Source organism: Haliotis asinina, chromosome 2 (genome assembly GCF_037392515.1).
Source record: "Haliotis asinina isolate JCU_RB_2024 chromosome 2, JCU_Hal_asi_v2, whole genome shotgun sequence".
Classification (NCBI taxonomy): domain Eukaryota; kingdom Metazoa; phylum Mollusca; class Gastropoda; order Lepetellida; family Haliotidae; genus Haliotis; species Haliotis asinina.
The window spans coordinates 57,733,631-57,753,528 of NC_090281.1; the positions used below are offsets into that span (position 1 = coordinate 57,733,631).

General features: G+C 38.3%; 1 protein-coding gene across 1 annotated transcript; it reads left to right on the forward strand.

Annotated features, from left to right (window-relative positions):
* Nucleotides 1–4,833: 4,833 nt before the first annotated feature.
* On the forward strand, nucleotides 4,834–14,879 carry LOC137273981 (endonuclease V-like). The gene is given in 9 exon segments (XM_067806916.1): nucleotides 4,834–5,209; nucleotides 5,981–6,257; nucleotides 8,099–8,291; nucleotides 9,609–9,743; nucleotides 10,059–10,098; nucleotides 10,310–10,422; nucleotides 11,931–11,999; nucleotides 12,748–12,876; nucleotides 13,366–14,879. Coding segments are annotated over 8 exon segments (999 nt in total). The 5' UTR covers nucleotides 4,834–5,209; nucleotides 5,981–5,991; the 3' UTR covers nucleotides 13,420–14,879.
* The last annotated feature ends 5,019 nt before the right edge of the window (nucleotides 14,880–19,898 follow it).

The window sequence follows — 19,898 nt, forward strand, 5'->3', positions numbered from 1 at the left end:
AATAACTGTGTTATAAGAGGCTTTTTGTTTGTGAAGAGATCTGTGTCAGTGACTTGAATATTGTGGAAGTCCCTCCGATCCCTAAGCAGTAGCTTAGTTAAATATATTTAACCGTTTTGCTATTGATTGGGTGGTCATAGGTCGCTCAAAGGTTACCTGACGCGACCTTCTAGGGTTTGTTAGACTTAGTGGTGGAGTGTAACGAATAACACTGAGACGAAGGTTACTTAGACCAGTCTGACCTCATACGATAAGCATGGGTTGCTGAAGGCCGATATTCTAACCCGGACCTTCACGGGTAATATATTCATGATAACACATAAGGGAACATATGAAAGTGCAACTGTTGTTTTATTATTTTCCTGAATTGTACCCACAGTACAATACAAAGAAACCTGGAAAAGAATAAGGAACACTTGTCCTTTCAGGCGTTCCCTTATTCGTTTCCATGATGACGTTTAGGCGTCATATGGGATAAGGTCTATAATAAACAGACGATAAACTTCGCCCAGGACTGTATAAACGATTGTCTACACTCAGTAAATGAACCCGAGAGTGAATAAGGGTTCGTCTGCAGTGTTAAGAAGAATTACCCCAAAATAAGGATCGCCAAAATGTAACCAGCATATAACCATGATATGCTCTTTCCAAGACGTCAAGTTGTTTGATCCGCCGTGGGGCAGCATATGACTGAAGCGTCTTCGCGTCACGCTGAAGGCCGGTGTTTGATTCCCCACATGTGTACAATGTTTGAAGCTCATGCTTACATGATACTAGTATATGGTAATATTTAGAGATTTACTATTGGTTCACAAGACGTGTTTAATAATGTCTGCCTTACAAACGGGAGCCCAACAGAGAATCCATGTAAGCAGACGACAATTCTCGCTTGGCGGGAAATGTAAGGGCTTGTTTCGTGGTTGATACGGGAAGATTACTTCCATATGATGACAAAGTACAAAGACCAAGTTGAGTCTCCTGATGACCCCAAGTGAGTTGTAGGTCAGAAGCTAATGCTGTCACGGCATATGTTATGTGTTCATGCATGGCGGACTCCATCTTCTGAAAGCTTTGTGTGCTTGAATAAAGAGATATATTATAGCTGCATAATCAGTCATCTTTAGTCTCGCTTCGCCCTTCTGCACCTGTTTGGCCCTTTCATTGCCCGACAAGGCTTTTCATACATGTTTTCAATGTTTCCCATCACCCGTCCCGCATAGACTTTTTCTAAAATCTCGATGGCACATGATAAAAAGTTTCCTATCTCAGTGATCTCCGCAACTGTGTAAATATACGCTCCCACGTGGCACGTAAATACTTCAACCATTACACACTCATAAAACGCCCAGGTCACTTTCACAGGTCACAATATATATTGTTTATTTTGTAATATATTTCATGAAACTAATTAAAAATGTTGATGTCTAACATTGAACGGCATGTAATTGATAAGATGTAGACCAACCCAAATGTATCCCTATGGTATAGGGATTGTTGGTGACACTGGTAAATGATAAATGTGGCCCCGATTTCGTGAAATTCGGATGTGCACTGTGCTATAATGAAAAGGGGGCAATTACAACTAATACTTATAAGGAATACAATCAATACAACTAATACTTTTAAGGAATACAATCAATACAACTAATACTTATAAGGAATACAATCAATACAGCTAATACTTTTAAGGAATACAATCAATACAACTAATACATTTAAGGAATACAATCAATACTGCTAATACTTATGAGGAATACAATCAATACTGCTAATACTTATGAGGAATACAATCAATACAGTTAATACTAATAAGGAATACAATCAATACAGTTAATACTAATAAGGAATACAATCAATACTGCTAATACTTATGAGGAATACAATCAATACTGCTAATACTTATGAGGAATACAATCAATACAGTTAATACTAATAAGGAATACAATCAATACAGTTAATACTAATAAGGAATACAATCAATACAGCTAATACTAATAAGGAATACAATCAATACTGCTAATACTTATGAGGAATACAATCAATACTGCTAATACTTATGAGGAATACAATCAATACAGTTAATACTAATAAGGAATACAATCAATACAGCTAATACAGTTATCAAGCATATGATGAGAGTCAGTGCGTTTAGTTTTACGTCACGTCCATCAATGCGGTGGCAGTCTGTAAATAGTCTAGCTTCAAACAATCCAGTGATCAACATCACAAGCATCATTCCACGCAACTGGGATACAACAGCATATGTCAACTAAGCCTGACCACCCGATCCCGTTACGAAAAGCATGGGTTACTAAAAATCAATTCTTACCCAGATCGTGGACGAAGCTTATGACGTGTGATGCCACATAAGCTGCTTGATAACTGGTTCAGTATCGACTTACAGCGTGTATATTTAATAACGTGGAAAAGCAATACATGTTCGGTTTTGAAATGTTTTGCAACCCGTCTACACACAGTACACGAGACCACTGTGGTAAGTAATATAATGCTCAACTTCATGCAGTTCAGTAATGGACAAAAAAACATCATGCGTTGCTGATGATTGTACAGACTGTTCTTTCAGTTCGGGAGCGGTGGGGTAGTCTAGTGGTTAAAGCGTTTGCTGGTCACGCCAAGGGGCCGGCATCGATTCCCCTCATGGATACAATGTACATGTGTTATGTCCTTTTTGGTGTCCCGCCGTGATATTATTGGAATATTGCTAAAGGCGGGTAAAAACATTTTCACTGACTCTCATTTAGATCAACCTTGCAGAAACGTGAGCAGATCTCCGAAATCAATTGTATAAAGCACACTTATATTTATGATTATCATCAACAGTAAGCTACGTTTATAACGAACACACTTCTAACAAGGTTATGGATAAACCGAAAACGCACTTCATTTTGCAATAGTTCATTTTAGCACGTGTTTATCTGGCAGCTGAATCTGAATTAATCACTGACATTCAGTAACAACCACATACTGCACTGAAATGTATTCTGTTGAAGCAAACAACACTGACCATGAATATAATATTGTTACTTTTATTATTATCATTATTTTCGCAAACTTTTGCTGCAATACTTCAGTTAAACATTCCACATTTACGCTCTATATCATTTTATCTATCCTTAAACCACTGGCCATACCCAGTGGGGAAGCCTGAAAACAAGGCGTAAAAACTAGGAGGACGATTATACGTACTATGAATTTATGATGTGCGCACAGTCGGTATATTATTTTGTCACAATGCGTATCTCTTAAATTATTACGATACACCGAAACATGAGAATCGGGGAAATATCCAGCCCTACGTATCACCAACTTTAACACACGTCAACATACATCATAAGAAAATTGCCTCACAACCAAAACCTACAGCTAATCACTGTATGCGACGGAAGCCCGGAGAGGCGTGCCTCTCATCGTGTCATGTTGACATCACTACCTCGTACAGGTCACAATGTTTATATGTTACGAATTGGTTGTATTTTGTCGCATGGGAGCACAATAGTTTCACGATACAAGGTTGCATCTGTTGACATAATTGGGACATTTCTAATGAATGCCCACTTTGGTTAAGTGAGGCAAAGTACTCTCATTAACAACGTGAAGTTCGAGGTCGCAAGAAGACCAGCCGACATGTTTTGATGAGACATGTTTGGGTTGTTTATGATGGTCTGAACTAATGCAGCGATTCTAACTATGATACAAACGGGGCTTATCTTTGGTCTTATCTAGACCAAACGCTGATTTCTAATTTAACAGCAGTGTATCGGCTTTTGACATGCATTTGTGTCAACACAACTCTTGCACAGATTTTCGTGCAAATTACAAGGTTCTGTCGGGAGTTGTTAAGTGTGAAAGTCGGTTTAACGTCATTCCAGCTATATAAGGGGCGGCTATATTTCACGGGGCGGTAGGGTAGCCCAGTGATTAAAGTGTTGGATAGTCACGCGAAAGACCCGGGTTCGATTCCCTGCATTAGTATTATGCATAAAGCCCATATCTGGTGTCCTCCGCCGCGATATTGCTGGAATATTGCCAGAAGCGATGTTAGACTTAACTCACTCATTCCAGTTAAATAATGTTGTGTCAGCTTAATGTTGTAGAAAAGCTCGAATGAAAAAACAAAAACGATACATATGGTACCGTTAAACCTAAACATATTATCGAGCTGAAGCAATCGGGATTTAGACCCGCGTTTATATAGGTTTCCAAGTGTATCGGGGCAGTGCGGAAGCCTAATGGTTAAAGCGTTCGCTCGTCACGCCGAAGGCCCGGGTTCGACTATGCACATGGGTACAATATGTGAAACCCATTTCTGGTGTCCCCAGTCGTGATGTTGCTGGACTATTGTTAAAAGGGGCGTAAAACCATACTCACTCACTCACTCACTCACTCACTCCATGCGAATCGAGCTTCTAAGGGCAAGTTGGGGTTATCCACGAAGGCAGATATGCCAGTAGAGTAGCCGGGTAATTAATGTTTTGCACGGTGTTACTGATGCCACCATTACCGTAATTACGTAAGTCGTGGCCAGTCTTTATTAGCTCATGGAACTCTCATACTGTGTACTATTGAAAAAGTGAGTGTAACACCGCGCACGTTCACCTTCCATGAAAAAAATGTCATTAGTGGGGCACGAACTGGAATTTTGCTGGCTTCAATCGCGGTACAGTAAGGAGAATGAGTTTCTGAAAGTTAGAGTTACTCCCCTTGTACCAATCAGAACACATCATCGTATTATATTTTCTCCGATCATCGCCTGCCAATGCTGTGACGTTGAAGCTCTTACGGAAAAGACCGAATGGCCGAGGTTTTCTGATAGACATGGATGTTGCACAATGTTTACGTCTGACGATGTACAAGAGTGATCTCGAAAATTCTAGACTGCAATACACGTGTAATACGTGTATTGCAACTCACTTGAAACATAAATATTTCCGTCATCACTGCAGAACACACTCACTCTGAAACGGTTATGGATCTTGCACAGAAAGGTTGCTACGAATAGTTCATGTGTCATGGTCGACTTCAATCCAACGTCCAAGGAATGAAGGATAACGCTATTAAGTCAGTATTTAGGTAGCTAGTTTCCCGCCGATTCAGATTTCACGTTATAGTCAGTGTACTAATCACTGATCAGCTGCTGACTAAAGACGACGACAATATTTCCGTAATCCAGCAGAGTACATACCGACCGGTAAGTCACAACCAGCACGTTTTCTCCACTTTCTCTAGTTAGAAATGTTGCATGGTTTGTTTGTTTTTTAAATCTGAAAATATAATTTACACTTATTTGTGGCCATACATATAAGTAATGGAAAGAGTTCCTCCCGTTCCCTGATATTCTCTCTTCCGTAGACTTGGTAGAATAACAGAGGTAACACTAAGTGGTTCAGCCCTATTTATTGTACTTAATTTTGGGGCTTTTAGTTGTACCTGTTACTCCTCTAGTAAGTGCTATGTTAGGTTTTGTTAAAAATTCAAGTATGTATCCATTTATAAATAACGTTTTGGATGGGAGAGCAGGAGGAACTCTTACCTAGGTAATGAGTTACAAACTAAAGTTTTGATATTCAAAGTATAAATTTATAATGCTGAAGGGGTCTTTAGTTGTTTGTCATAAATTGTTGTATTTGGACTTTGTTGAGTAAGACAGCTGTAATACCCGTGTTGGCAGTACTGATAATGATTGGAATGGAACAAAATGCAAACTAATATTTGGTTTTTCGCATTTCAGTATATTATTTATATAAATACTTCAATAAAATCTATTGAAATTGCTAATAAATTAAATTAAAACGTACAGTATAATGAAGAATACAGTATGATTTCCACAGTGATGTGATGCATGATTTAAAATGTATGTGGATCTCATGGCTTTTGAAAGATATGAAAATGTGAAAAGAAAGATTGCTTCAGTATGTTCAGGGCAAATTATAATTTAACTGTTTTCTTATTTACATTACAGAAGACATCAGAATGATTTATTGTGACGACTGTGGTATTCTCCTGTTTGATGATGTTAGGGGCAACCAGTACTGCAAGGCATGCAGAACTGCAGAGGAAGAAAGAAGGAAGTTATCAAGACAATCTTGTGGCTGCAATTACTGTAACAGAAACTACGACTGGAATGACAAGGAATTTTCCTGCAAGAAGTCAGCAGCCTCAGAGACAGCCAAACCTAGACCTTTGAGAACTCCAAGAGAAGCCCTGGTAGATGAGGGCATCAGGACTAAGTGGGAAAAGTATGCTTTTTACTGATGGCAATGATAAGATAGTTGACATTGGTCTGTACGATCATGTAATAAGTAGTAAAATAGTAATAGTTCGCGTATGTGGCACTAATATATTCAGGCACAGTGCCTGCTTACAGTGCTACATACATTACTATCCCCGGTCATAGGAATCTATCATAGTTTCCAATAGCTATTAATCCCGAAGGATCATACAACCATGCTGCATGTTAGGCCCAACTTCACTGAACACTCACATTGCCATCCCATCCTCACGGGTACCCATTTTACAGCTGGGTGAACTGTGACAATGTGGATGTAAGTATCTTGTCCAAGGATACAAGGCAAATGTGTCCAGCTCGGTACCCAAACCTAGGTGCCTCACCCGGGGATCAAACCCGTACCGTCAGGGTGATAGGTAGACACCTTACCACTGTACTATTTTGTGTTATAGTTACCACAATCAAAGCCGTCGCATCAGTGAAAACACTGATGAAATGTAGCATTTTGTTACACTAATTCTATTTATTCAGTACACTATATGTATCTCTAGCTTTTGGGACAGTGTAACTTCCTTAAATGGGCCATTGGGGTTGCCTAGTGGTTAAAGCATTTGCTCGTAATGACGAAGACACAGGTTTCATTCTTCATGGTTGCAGTGTGTGAAGTCCATTTCTGGAGACTGTCCACAAAATGTTGCTAGAATATTGCTAAAAGTGGCATAAAACTAGTTAGTCTAATATTTGCCATTCAAATCAACATTGTCCAAGGGAGATAATTTGACATACTAGTAGTTGCTCCCCGTATTTTGTAGTGGTGACGATCCCATCCAAGATCTGCATAATCTCGGCCATCTTCCCACATCCAGCTGGTGAACCATGAGGGAACTGAAATACCAGGCACATATCATGCCAGTTTTATAGAGGGAGTCTGATGCTCGATGTTGAATAGCTTTGTATTTAGATATTATTAAGGGTTTGCCCAACCTCCTTATCAACAATCACATGTAAGCCGAGGCTTTTTTTCTTAACAGTAGCTTCCTCAGGGAACAGTGTTCAAAGTAGTGTTATCCAAACACTGCTCACTCATTATGTTGTGAATTTAATAACTATTAAAATGAACTTTATTGCATCACAGATGACAAATATGAGACATTATGATTCACGCTGAGTTGAATGAACTGTACTGGCAATAGTTGTTATAGCCAGTATCCATCTATTACAGAAACAACAGTAATCAGGGCACATCCTACAACACCTTTCTCACCTTCAAAATAAGACAAAGAGGAAACCGATGCTTTTCATGAGAGATTGAAATCTGTCAGATGCACCTGTTGTCTGTATCTATAATGGTTTTGGTCTCATTAACCTTTGACAGCGGCATTTATGTTGACATAAACATGTTACTTTAACATCTTTAACTTTTTATGTTATTTTAACATCTTTCACTTGTTTTTTCTTTCCCTTTTTGTTTTTTACTTAAATATATTTCAAATATGTTTTTGTAATTTTTCATGTGAAAACAATTTAGGCTTGGTTTCAAACAAGAGAAGGGTTCTTTACAAGATGTTGGTTGATCTGAAAAGCATTCAACATATTCCACCAAATATGGATATGCTTTGCTCATGAAGCTACTGACTGTTTATAATGAACTGGAAGCAGCAGCATGACATCAGATGGGAAGCTGTTGAACTAATGCCTTAATCAGAATCTTCGCTGGTATGTGTTTTGCTAATATTGGGTTTTTTTCAGACTTGCAGATACTTCCAAATTTAAACTAATGTGTCAAAGATGGAGAGACGTCTTATTTTCTGAGCAGCAACACATTCTAGAATATTTTGTTAATGTTTGTAGAGAGCAGATGGAATTAAAATGACAACTGCTGACAGAGGACAGTGATGTCATCAAATACATCAAAGAGAAGATGAAGAACAATCGACTGAAAGAGGGTGAACTGTATGTTGGTGGCGTGGACATCTCATTCATCAAGGGGGATGATGTAAATGCATGTTCAGCATTTGTGGTTCTCAGCTATCCAGATTTAGAGGTAGCTTTCAGAGATTGACAATCTAAACTAAAGTTATTAGATTTAATCATGTGATTCCGTTTGTATTTGACAAACTTCTACAGTTCTGTTTCCAGACTGTCAAATTTCCAGTTAATATGGAAGATGTCAATTTCAGAGTTAAAATAGGGTAAAAACTTTCATATAAATCTGTGCATATCACATCTGTTAAATTTATTAAATTTCTAACATTAGTGGATCTGATTCATGTTATTATATGCATGATATAATGCCTGTGATTGATATGACATGCAGGTTATAGGCACAATATTGTGCATGTGATATACAGATGATATCATGCATGTGACAAGAAGATTTTATGCATGAAGTATACAGATGATATAATCCTTGTGATATACAGATGATATCAAAGAATTGATATGTGTCCTATGTACTATTTATGAAATGCATGATAAGCTACAGAATATATGCATGAAATAATTCATGTGATGTGAAGATAATGTAATACATGTAACATGAGTGAGTGAGTGAGTTAATATTTAACGTCACATCGGCAATGTCGCATCCATATCGTGACGAGAACATATATGACAAAAAAGAATACATATGGAAAATATGAAGAACCTGTCTACGAAGGACAGTAAAACCACTAGATTATCACAGTTAGTATTAAAACTAGCGTGGAAACTTAAAAAATGATAGTATCACTATTTGGACAGTACAATATAAAAACAGGCTATAGATCGCCAACAACAAAGGGTAGATCACCATACCAGGGACCATGGGGACTTACAATACCTCTGCTACCTGCATGGTCCCTGGCTGGATTTACACAATCCCCTCAGCTGTTGGCGATTGTATGCAAGATTAGCCACAAATTAAAATGACACATATTCTACGATTAAAAAAAGTGGAAGATTCAATCTGACTTAAACCGTTTTGGGACTGACGTATCCTCTCAGGAGGACAATAATTTTACGGTACTTCAACCCCCTTCGAGGATGTAACATGAGATAACATTCATAATGTAGTGTGTCAGTGTTTGAAATAAGGCCCATCTGACCGCCCAAGATTTCTGACGCTCTGTCTAAATTAGCAACTAATCTGGTAATATCTTTGTATCTGTGTAAAGTTACCGTATTTTGGCTGGTAACATTTTGAAGTTATCAGCCCTGAATCAGATGTCTGACTGGGCTTTTGGCTTATTTCATTCACAGATTATATATGCATGATAAAATGTGATATATAGGTGATGTGACATATGTGATACATGAATGCTATCATAAATAAGATATGCAGATCGTATGTAGTGAAATAATGCATGTGATGTCCATACAGGTCGTTTACGAGGACTACCAGATGATCCAGTTGACTGCACCATATATCCCAGGGTTCCTTGCATTCCGTGAGGTGGAGTTCCTGGTAGCACAGTACCGCCACCTTGAACAGACAAAACCAGAGTACCTGCCACATGTACGATCATAGTGCTTTAGTTGATATAGGAACATGTCTTCGTTCTGCAACACCTAAACAGTGTACAGCTTTACTTTCTTACATATATTATGTACATTTCATGAAACTATAATTATTACTTTACTATGACTATTATTCATAATTATAATACTTACCTTGCCTGATTAGTAACATTAGATGATCCATGTTTTCCCAAAACATATAATAACACATAGCATGTGTGCTACCATGTTGTACAAGGAAATTAGATCATGTATATTATAGATTGCTGCATTAGTTTGAGGTCATTGAAACATATTCTGATATTTATTTCAGGTCATCTTTGTTGATGGGAATGGAATTTTGCATCCAAGAGGTAAAATAACAGCATTTGCAAAAATTATGAAATAGATAAATTATTACAGTTTTTGAGAGGATGTACATGTATCCTTTTAGCAAGGCCACTAATACCAGTTCTCATATTTTCAGCTTTGTCAATTCATTTTTCAAATAAGCATGCAGTACAGACATGTTATACCCATGAAGCTCCATTCTGAAGTTACTAGTTAACCACATTTTCATTGCAGGATTTGGTTTAGCTAGTCAGCTGGGAGTGCTACTTGACGTGGCATGTGTAGGGGTGGCTAAGACCCTCATACATGTTGATGGGCTGGAGAATGATGACAACCACAAAGACAAGGTGAGTGTGTAGTTTCTTAAATAACTTTATTGAGCAACAATGCCTCAAACAGCAACTAGTTAGATAAGGTATACGTAAAAAGTATTTCTTTCTATTGGAGAGCAAGTCATTAATCTCTGACATTGTGGAAGTGCAGATATTTATTTAAAGGTCACATGCAACGTAAAACACAACATTGCAGATTCTGGTACCTTTCGGTATGCACTTACCGAAACAAATCATAAAAAATGCCGATTCAACTTATAAAGTTGAAAAAAACGCGATGAAAAAAAGCCCGCAAAATCAGAGTTCAAACGTTTCACTAAATTCCCCCCAGCGCTGGGGGGAAAACTGGTTTCAACAGCTGTGCTGCGCTGCGTCCATAACGCATGCGCAGTGAAAAGGTTCGCGGAGCTTGAAACAGTATGCATGCCCAGCGGGTGAGTTCGTGAGCTGTAGTCTAATCTTGGTTGTGTACACAAATAAGTAAATAATCTACTCGTTACATAAAAAACTTGTTGATTGTGGTAAGCAGAGTCTGTCACAGAGAAAGCTCAGTGTCTGGTTTATTCACATCTATATGTCTGCCTGCCCGTCTGCTAAAGACAACATGCAATACACAGCTTCAATCATTGACCACATGCAATTTGAACTTAACACCTATCAGACTATACGACATAAAGAAAATAAGTTGATTTATGACTTGTGCACCCGAGTCCTGTGTCTGCCACATTATGTAATTAGGCACGCGTGATACACATGACATGTTTTTATGTCTGTGGGTTGCAAACAAACTACATTCATTTTTTTCGGATGACTGGATCTGAGGGAAACTGGTGCTAACTCTTGTCAGTTTCAAGTCCTGCTTTGTACTTGGACGAATGACAGATTCCAGCCATGCAGTAGTTTACCATGTCTACTGACATGATTTTTTATTGGATCGAGCGCAAATTCAGAGAACATGTATTTTCCAAACCCAACATCTCTATACACATTCTTCATGGATAACGACTTCTTTTAGTGTATATGATTTTGTTTGACAACAGTATATGGATCCATACTGAAACGACGCGTCAAGTACACAAAAAGAAGTTGTTATCCATAAAGAATCTTACTTTCTTGTGACTGGCTATACTTCTAAAATGCCCATCAAACAGATCATCTTTCTGTACACACAATGAACCCTCAGCATATCAGCAAATGAATCAGCCAATCAGAAGCCGCTGTTGCACTTGAGTGCATATCCACCCGCTATGACTGGGTTCGGTCTCCCGAGGGCTTCGTATCGGGGGAAGTAAGCCCAAGTACAAAATATTGCTTTTTTGAATCGCGATTGTACGCTTATAATTTTGTTTATTTGTTTTTTTCAAAAGCAGCAATGTATATTATATGTCATGAATAAGTGATAAATGTGTTTTAATTATGTTTGATTTTTTGGTTGCATGTGACCTTTAAGATAAAGAGTGATTTGTTTGTAAAAGTGAAAGAATCATGTGCAGCTTGTTGTTTATGTTCATTTCTTCTTTCAGAAACATCTGCTGAAAAAAGGAGGAGACACATTCTTACTGCAGGATAAGTCAGGACATGTTTTGGGAAAGGTAATGACAGGAACCTATGAGATCGTATGGGGTGAAGGATTAGTATTCACAGTGTCCCATGTTCAAAATGTAAAATGAAAAATGTGCCCACGCATTCTTTGTACTGAAATTTATCTCAGTGTATTGGAATAATATCGATTCAAACTGAACGTGGAGAATACAGCTTAATCTAGTTGTGCAAATGCTTGTTGTGGTATTGTAATCGTCTGTATAACAATTGTACACTGATATCTCTTGACACGTTGCTTTTATCACATTGTGCTGTGGTATTGTTGTATGGTGATAGCTCTTGAGATTTTGCTTTTATCACATTAACATAGGACCACATTTGATTTCATCAGATTCTGATGGCACATATTAGTGTTCGTTAAGTGAATTCCTGGTATGCGGGGGATGGTTTCCCACATGGGTACTTTGTGTGAAGACCATTTTAGGTTTCCCCTGTTCTGATGTTACAAGAATATTGCTGAAAGCAGCTGAAAACTAACCTCACTCACATTAATTTGTCAAGGTAATGACAGGTCGATACATTGAAGGTGTCGTTTAATTATTCAAGGGAGGTAATTTGACAGAGTTGCTCCCCCTAGTTTGTACCGCGTGAAGACAATGTCTCTTGTGCTCTCCAACTAGATCAGATTTACCTGCATCTGTCTGTTATTTAATATTTTATATTATATTTCCATAAGTACCAGTTGTATGGTATATAGAACATGATGGGTTATAATATGCAGATATATTTGTGTTTCAGGCCCTGAAGAGCACTGATAGCACCACTAACCCAGTGTACATCTCAGTGGGACATAAGATCAGCATAGACACAGCAGTATGGCTTGTCCACAAGTGCTCAAAGTACCGTATTCCTGAACCAACAAGAAAGGTAAAATCTGCAACTACATGCACTGGTATTGATGAAAATGGCAACTTATTCTCACAAGTCATATCAAATCTTATTACACAAGAAACTAATTGAAGCAGTCTTTTCCTTGTTCACTGTTCAAGTCATGTTTAACATAATACCACCTCCTTAATGAGATTGAAAATATTTATTTAAATCAAATAGATTAATATTAATGTTTATTTTAATATCTTCATGCATGCATTTTCTGACAGTTTCTAATCATTTCAAGTGTGCCCCCAAACAAAGGGCATGTGTTAATAGTTACGTTTATACATACTAAGATATGTGACTGTATAAACTGTAATGCATCAGAAAGTTAAATGGTTGAAATACATAAACCGTTGTGTATATTTTACTATCATCTGTGCTGCTGAAGTGCGGTGAGTACCTGAAAAGAACTGTTCTAATTCACATACATTTTTTTCCCTCAGAGAAGAAATTGATTCTTTTAATCTTTTTTGATTGCAGGCTGACTTAAATTCAAGAGAGTATCTCTGCGTCAACCACCCACAAGGAGTATGAGTTTACCTGGAGTCTTCTATCTACTCACATCAGCAAAGCTGGCTGTAATTCTTGCGGCTGTGTGCGCAGTGTGATGGTGTACATGACTGCCAGACCTGAGTGTCTAAGTGAGCGAGAGTGTGGGTGGGTTGATGAGATAGTGAGCAAGTGAGCATGAGTATGTTGCTCATCAGTTGTTCACATCTGTCATTGAACTTCTGCTGTATAACACCTAAGCATGCCAGTGTTTGTTTGTTTGTTCATTGTTTAACACCACACTCAGCAATATTTGAGCTATACAGTAGAACTCTGTAAGTAATCAAGTCTGGACAATCCTTTGATCAACCACCTGAACATCGATCCACGCCACACTCAGCAATGTACAAGTTTTAATGTGGCGGTCTGTAAGTAAGCGAGTCTGGACTATACAATCTAGTGATCAACTGTATGAGCATCAATCTATGTTGCACTCAGCAATATTCAAGCTACACGGCAGCCGTCTGTAAGTAATCGAGTTTTGATTGGACAATTCCAGTGATCAACAGCATGACCATCAATTTACATGACTGGGATACGATGACATGTGTCCACCAAGTCAGTGAGTTTCACCATCCCATCCCATTAGTTGCCTTTTACGACCAAATCTAAAGCACTGGCAACTATATGATAAGGCGTATGTACAAGTCACATATGTTTAGAGAATGTTCCTCATTGTTATGATGATGAACCACAGTATTAAATAGTCAATACACTTTTGAAATATAACAGTTTATTTGGGATAATTATCATTTTCTCAGTAAAGTGCAAATTTTAGGGTGTCGACCCACATTTCTGTGATCCAAACTAACCCATGAGGCATTCATAAAATGTACAAGAATTATTATTTAACAAAAAATATCCAATCCTATATCCTCCTTCTAAGAACAATATGTTCCATCAGAAATTGAAAAGACTTGTGTTTCAAAGTATGTTTTGCTGTGTGTGTAATCTCATATCTAATAGATGTGACACAATGGGATATGTTTCATGAAAACGGTTGTAAGAGTTTAAGCTAAGACCTGAGCTTCACCATATACATATTTCTCACATACGATGATACAATAACTTAAGCATATCAGTTTGAGAATTGTTCTATAAGCATGCTTTTGCCAGCCGGTATATCACCCTGACAGTGATAGCTTGTTGATATTTTTATTAAGTACCGGTATCTTAATGAGTATGTGATGCTTGGTTTCTTCTTGTTCATGCTGCACTAAGCAATATTTGGCAGCAGTTTGTGATAATATTGATTTGATGATTTTTTTGGATGACTCCTTCATTTTAGAAGGTCATTTTCTTCAAAATGTTATTTTTATGCAAAGTTTACAAATGTTTTATATGTGAAATTTGATGACAGATAATTCTGTTGCATCCTGACATGCCTCCCTAAACCAAACAGTGATGATATATAGTATATTTTAAATAAACAAAAGGTAGAGACACTTTGTGTTCAGTTTTATGATGATCTGTATTACAACCAAGAACTAATGTGGCCTCTCAGAGTTTTTGGAATGTGGTAGCTTACACCACAACATTAGAAGATGTTCATTCTGATTGGTCAAAACAGGATCTCAGAATAAACTAGTCTTTTCACATACAAACCATTCCTGCACTGGCTCTGTATATGACCAAGAGAGTCTTGCATTCATGTTATTCCATTCATCAGCATGACTGTCGCCTAGTGCTGGTGATACTATGTAGCACCATACTAAAATTTAGTCACAACTTTATATTTTGAAAGTGTTGTGCATTGAAACTTTGATGGGAATCTCAGTATAAGGATGGTTATATACGATCACTACTAAAGCCTTTGATTCTAACACCAACCAACAATACCTTGACATCAAAGCAAAAACATTGTTTAAATGAAAGAAAGTTAGTTTGAGAAACGTCCCATTAGGAATGCTTTAGAAAAATTAATGAAACATATATCATCAGTTAAATTAACAGCAGCATGTGTTTTAAAGTATTTGAAGTATTTCCGTCAGGTTTGTTCGATGTTACTTTGGAAATGAAATAATTAAGTTAAAGCATGAATGTCAATAAAATGTGAGTGCACTGTTTGACACAGCTCCTGATGCAGGAACTTCCGTGAAAACGTTCACTTATGAAGGGAAAATAAGTATGCAGATGTATCCACGGAATCAAATAATGAACCACATTAAAGTATAAGTGTTCCTTTTTTTTGTTTTTTTTGGGTTTTTTTGTTTTTTGTTTTTGTTGTTTTTGGTTTTTGGGGGGTTTTGGTTTTTGAGTTGTTTCTTCGCAAGGTGTGTATTGCACACTGTGGGTCTATATCTGAAATGGAATTAAATAAAGGAACACTTGTACTTTCATGTGGTCCCTTATTTTTTGTCCATGAGTATATTTTAATCATCAAACAAAAGTACATGTATGTCTTTTTGACAGATATCACGACTCGGCAATAATTTGAGTAACATGGATATATCGTTGCGTCGATTCACTGTACCTGCAGTGCATGGATCGATGGATCGATGCGTATCGATGAATTGTCACAGCACGAATGTCGCCTTGGAGTTACATGTGATGTATTCGTTGTGGATCTCTCAGAAAGTTGTGCACATTTCCCGTTTCGCCAGATGGAGGCGACATTTGAGGCGGGACCAGATTGTGTAAAATTGTTTCTAGCCGTCCATCTCAGTGTATGGCTGGAGTAATCGTTGCGTTAATTCTGCTCACCCTTCAAGCATCGTACTCCAGAGACAGTGGGGTAGCCTAGTGGTTGAAGCGTTCGCTCGTCAAACCAGGTTTCATTTCCACATTCCTACATTGTGTGGAGCCTTTTTCTGATGTCCCCCACGGTGTTATTGTGGGAATATTGCGCAAAGCGATGTAAAACTAAACTAAACTCACTCGCTCACTCATTCTTCTCCATACCCACAAAGACACCTGGTCCTGTTTCGGCTATCCATCAGTGAAACACGAGTGCCAAATGCGTGCTCACTGGTCCGCATTCAGTCGTTCCACTACCTGATCTCATGGCTGTGATCACTGTATACATATAACCACTGGATTCGACATTCGTCTTTTTTCTAACCCAATGCCTCCTTTCACAAGGCACTAAGCTGATCGTAATTCGCGAAGGTAACCTTAGTGCACTGTTAAAAATGGTAGTTAAGGTCAACCTTAAGAATGGTTGCTTCACGAAAGGAGACCCTGGTCAGATTGAAGATTTCATGGTTTGTGTTGATACAAACTTCTCTCATTTTACTGAAGCGCCATGTAGAATAAAACGATCTTAAAACCTTGTGTTGAAGAACCACAAAGCTGGCTCTTGTGTAGCAGCAGGGGATAAGTTTGATTTCCAGGAGACATATCCCCTAATGGAGTTCATGATGCAATGAAAGGGTCGTTGTTAGGGAATCGGGAAGTACTTCAGTGCCTGTCTGAAAGGAAATGGTTTTTATATTTGTAATGCATGGTGCAGACAAGTGTAACGTGGGTTAAAGAGTATCACCGACCATAACATTTAGAACGTTTATGGACATTATTCAATGCTGACAGTTCTGGACCATGTCGCTTGAAGCGGGATTGAATCACCACATATATTTTATCTACAGATCCACGCCTGAAAAGTCGATTCCTTGGTGTCGGTTTACATATAAGCTCTCCTAAATCAAATATGTCGTATCTATTTGATACCCATACCTCGTGTTCGTAATGAGTACTCATGAATATGTATCGGCTACACGCCGACGGAATTCTTAGTAAACCGAGAGACTTTACCCTCTACGCCATCCTCTACATCTTCAGGGCTGTGGCAAACCTACACTGCTACCTAGATGCAGTCCGTAAGTCCTGCGGTCGGAAATTATATGCTGACCATCAAAAGGATTGTGAGGAATTTCTTTTGCGTTAGTCAGTATTTCCACATTCTAGCTTCCATTGGTTCTAACTGCCATGTTGTTTATATTGCCAAACCAACACGGACCTGCCAAGAAGGGTTGGTGTAAGCTAGGGCTCATCACGTAACGCACGTGCATTCGTTTCACTATTCCAACAACAGCTTATCACTTGTAATACAAACCAATAATAGCGACTGGAATCCATGATGTTTGTTTAGCAAACTTTATCCTTAGTTGAATAGAATTCTGAAATACAAATGTTCAGTTGGCATGGTCAAATTATGAGAATTCGCAATCGTAAATTCACTTTATTTCAGTTACTTTTTGTATAAAGTGAAATTCATCGATGCGTTTTTACTACAGACAATAACACCCTATCGTTTATCGTAGCACATTTTACCGTGAAATCTAGGCTTTATCGTGATGAAATGTGATCTAACGTATAGCTTACAAGCGTGACGTCTTGCAGTTTACTGTCATGATTGTAAGGCTGATTAGAAAAAAGTGAAATGTTTCTCGGGCATCAGCGCGTCACTTTTATTTGTGCGCGTAACAAATTTTATTGCCACTTAAAAGAAATAATTCTGACTTGGCCGCGTCCCAACCATCCATTTGTACTCTTAAAAATGACCGCCTGTAAGGAGGAGTGTGACTGAATTTACAACTCATAAACACCTGCGCCTAAACTTCACAAACTGTAACTATTTCCGAGAAAAAGAAATAGAAATGTATTCCCCCCTCGTCACTTTTTCCCATAAAAAAAAAGTCCAACCGTCCCATACGCCCGAGAATCTTTTAATATTATATGCCGCTTCAGTGGTGCCTTGAAATAGCAGCTGCGGATTCGGTACGGAATCCAACTGGATTTTAGAGGGTAACGTTTAGTAATTCTACCTGTTTAATTGTCCTTCCTGCAGACATATCCGTTGTGCTCAAGCGGTTGACATACCTGTCCAATACGACACTCGTGGTAGGCACACGCACCTGCAATAGCCTGCAATGTGGATTGACAAGTGGCATTGTGACACAAAGCTTCATAACATTATGTCCCTCGTTAAATTCATTTCTGGTGTCCCAAACTAAAACATTACTGGAGTATTTCTGAAAGGCGGTGTTAAAATAAACTCCAATTACTGATTCATTGGGGTCACGTCTACAGACAGAAGTAAACAAATAAATAACAGCAAACAGAAAACTTTCCAGACAAACCACTTTAAATATCGAAAGGTTTTCAGACACACGGCAACAGTTTTAGAAACTGAAACGACAGCAGGCTGGCAGCCACAGTATCGGAGAAGGATCATTATATATATCAGCCGTAAAATAGACCATCAGCGTCACTCTCTACAATGTTTCATGTAATAGCAATTGCTTCGGTACCCGAGAGAATGAGTGTATGTAATTCTGAATTTTAGCCTCTCTATCTGAGTTTCAATGAAATTTTTCCGAGAAATTTTTCGGTGAAGACATGTCAGATCGGTCATGAGTTACTAAATATGTACCACATATGGAATTATATTCACGATAATAATGGCAACACATTATTACCGTACGGAGCAGCCCTCATGATTACGTAAGCTTGACTTACTGGTGGTCCAATGGCCTAGCGGTCTTGTCACACCGAAGACCCGGGTTCGATTCCCTGCATAGTTACAATGGGTGAAGCCCATTTTTGGGTCGCCCGCTGTGGTATTGCTGGAGTATTGTTTAAATTAGCAAAAAACCACACTCAATCCCTGTTAGTACACTTAAGCCAACTAGATAACTGTGTTCTGTTAGTATATTTTTCATCACTGTTCGCCGATATATTATGTGTGGCTGATATTTGCGAAACACTGGTTCCACCTTCTTTATCCTACATATCGTGCTAAACCGTGGTAACCTATACCTTGCTGTAAGTGATTCTAGGTTCTTTATATAAATTCTTAATTACGTATTTATATGATGTTTGGAAATCGAGACGCAACAACCTACTTAGGTATTAACTGTTGCTTTTTATGGATGTGGAAATTGTTTTGTCGTAATTTGACATTGTGTATGGTGTAGGATTGTAGCATTTTTCAACTAACTATGCAATTCCAAAATGGTTTATCAGTCAAGGTAAAGTCAAGGTAAAGATACATATTTTTTCATATACACTGCGTAACGTTTTCAACATCTAAACTGGACTTTTGTCATATATGCCAGTGATTATCGATTTACATTACGCTCTATTCATTTATAACAGAGTATTTGATCATGATATACTGAAGGAAACAAATAAGGGGACATCACTCCTTGTCAGTGCTCCTTTATTCTCAGATTTACCCAAACAGCCCCATTCAAAGCTGATAAAGAAAACTGAGTGAGTGAGTGAGTGAGTTTAGTTTTACGGCCTCTCAGCTATCTGGCGGCGGTCTGTAAATAATCGAGTCTGGACCAGACAGTCCAGTGACCAACAACATGAGGATCGATCTGCGTAATTGGGAACCGATGACGTGTCAACCAAGTCACCGAGCCTGACCACTCGACCCCTTTAGTCGCCTCTTACGACAAGCATAGTCACTTTTTATGGCAAGCACGGGTTGCTGAAGGCCTATTCTACCCTGGGACCCT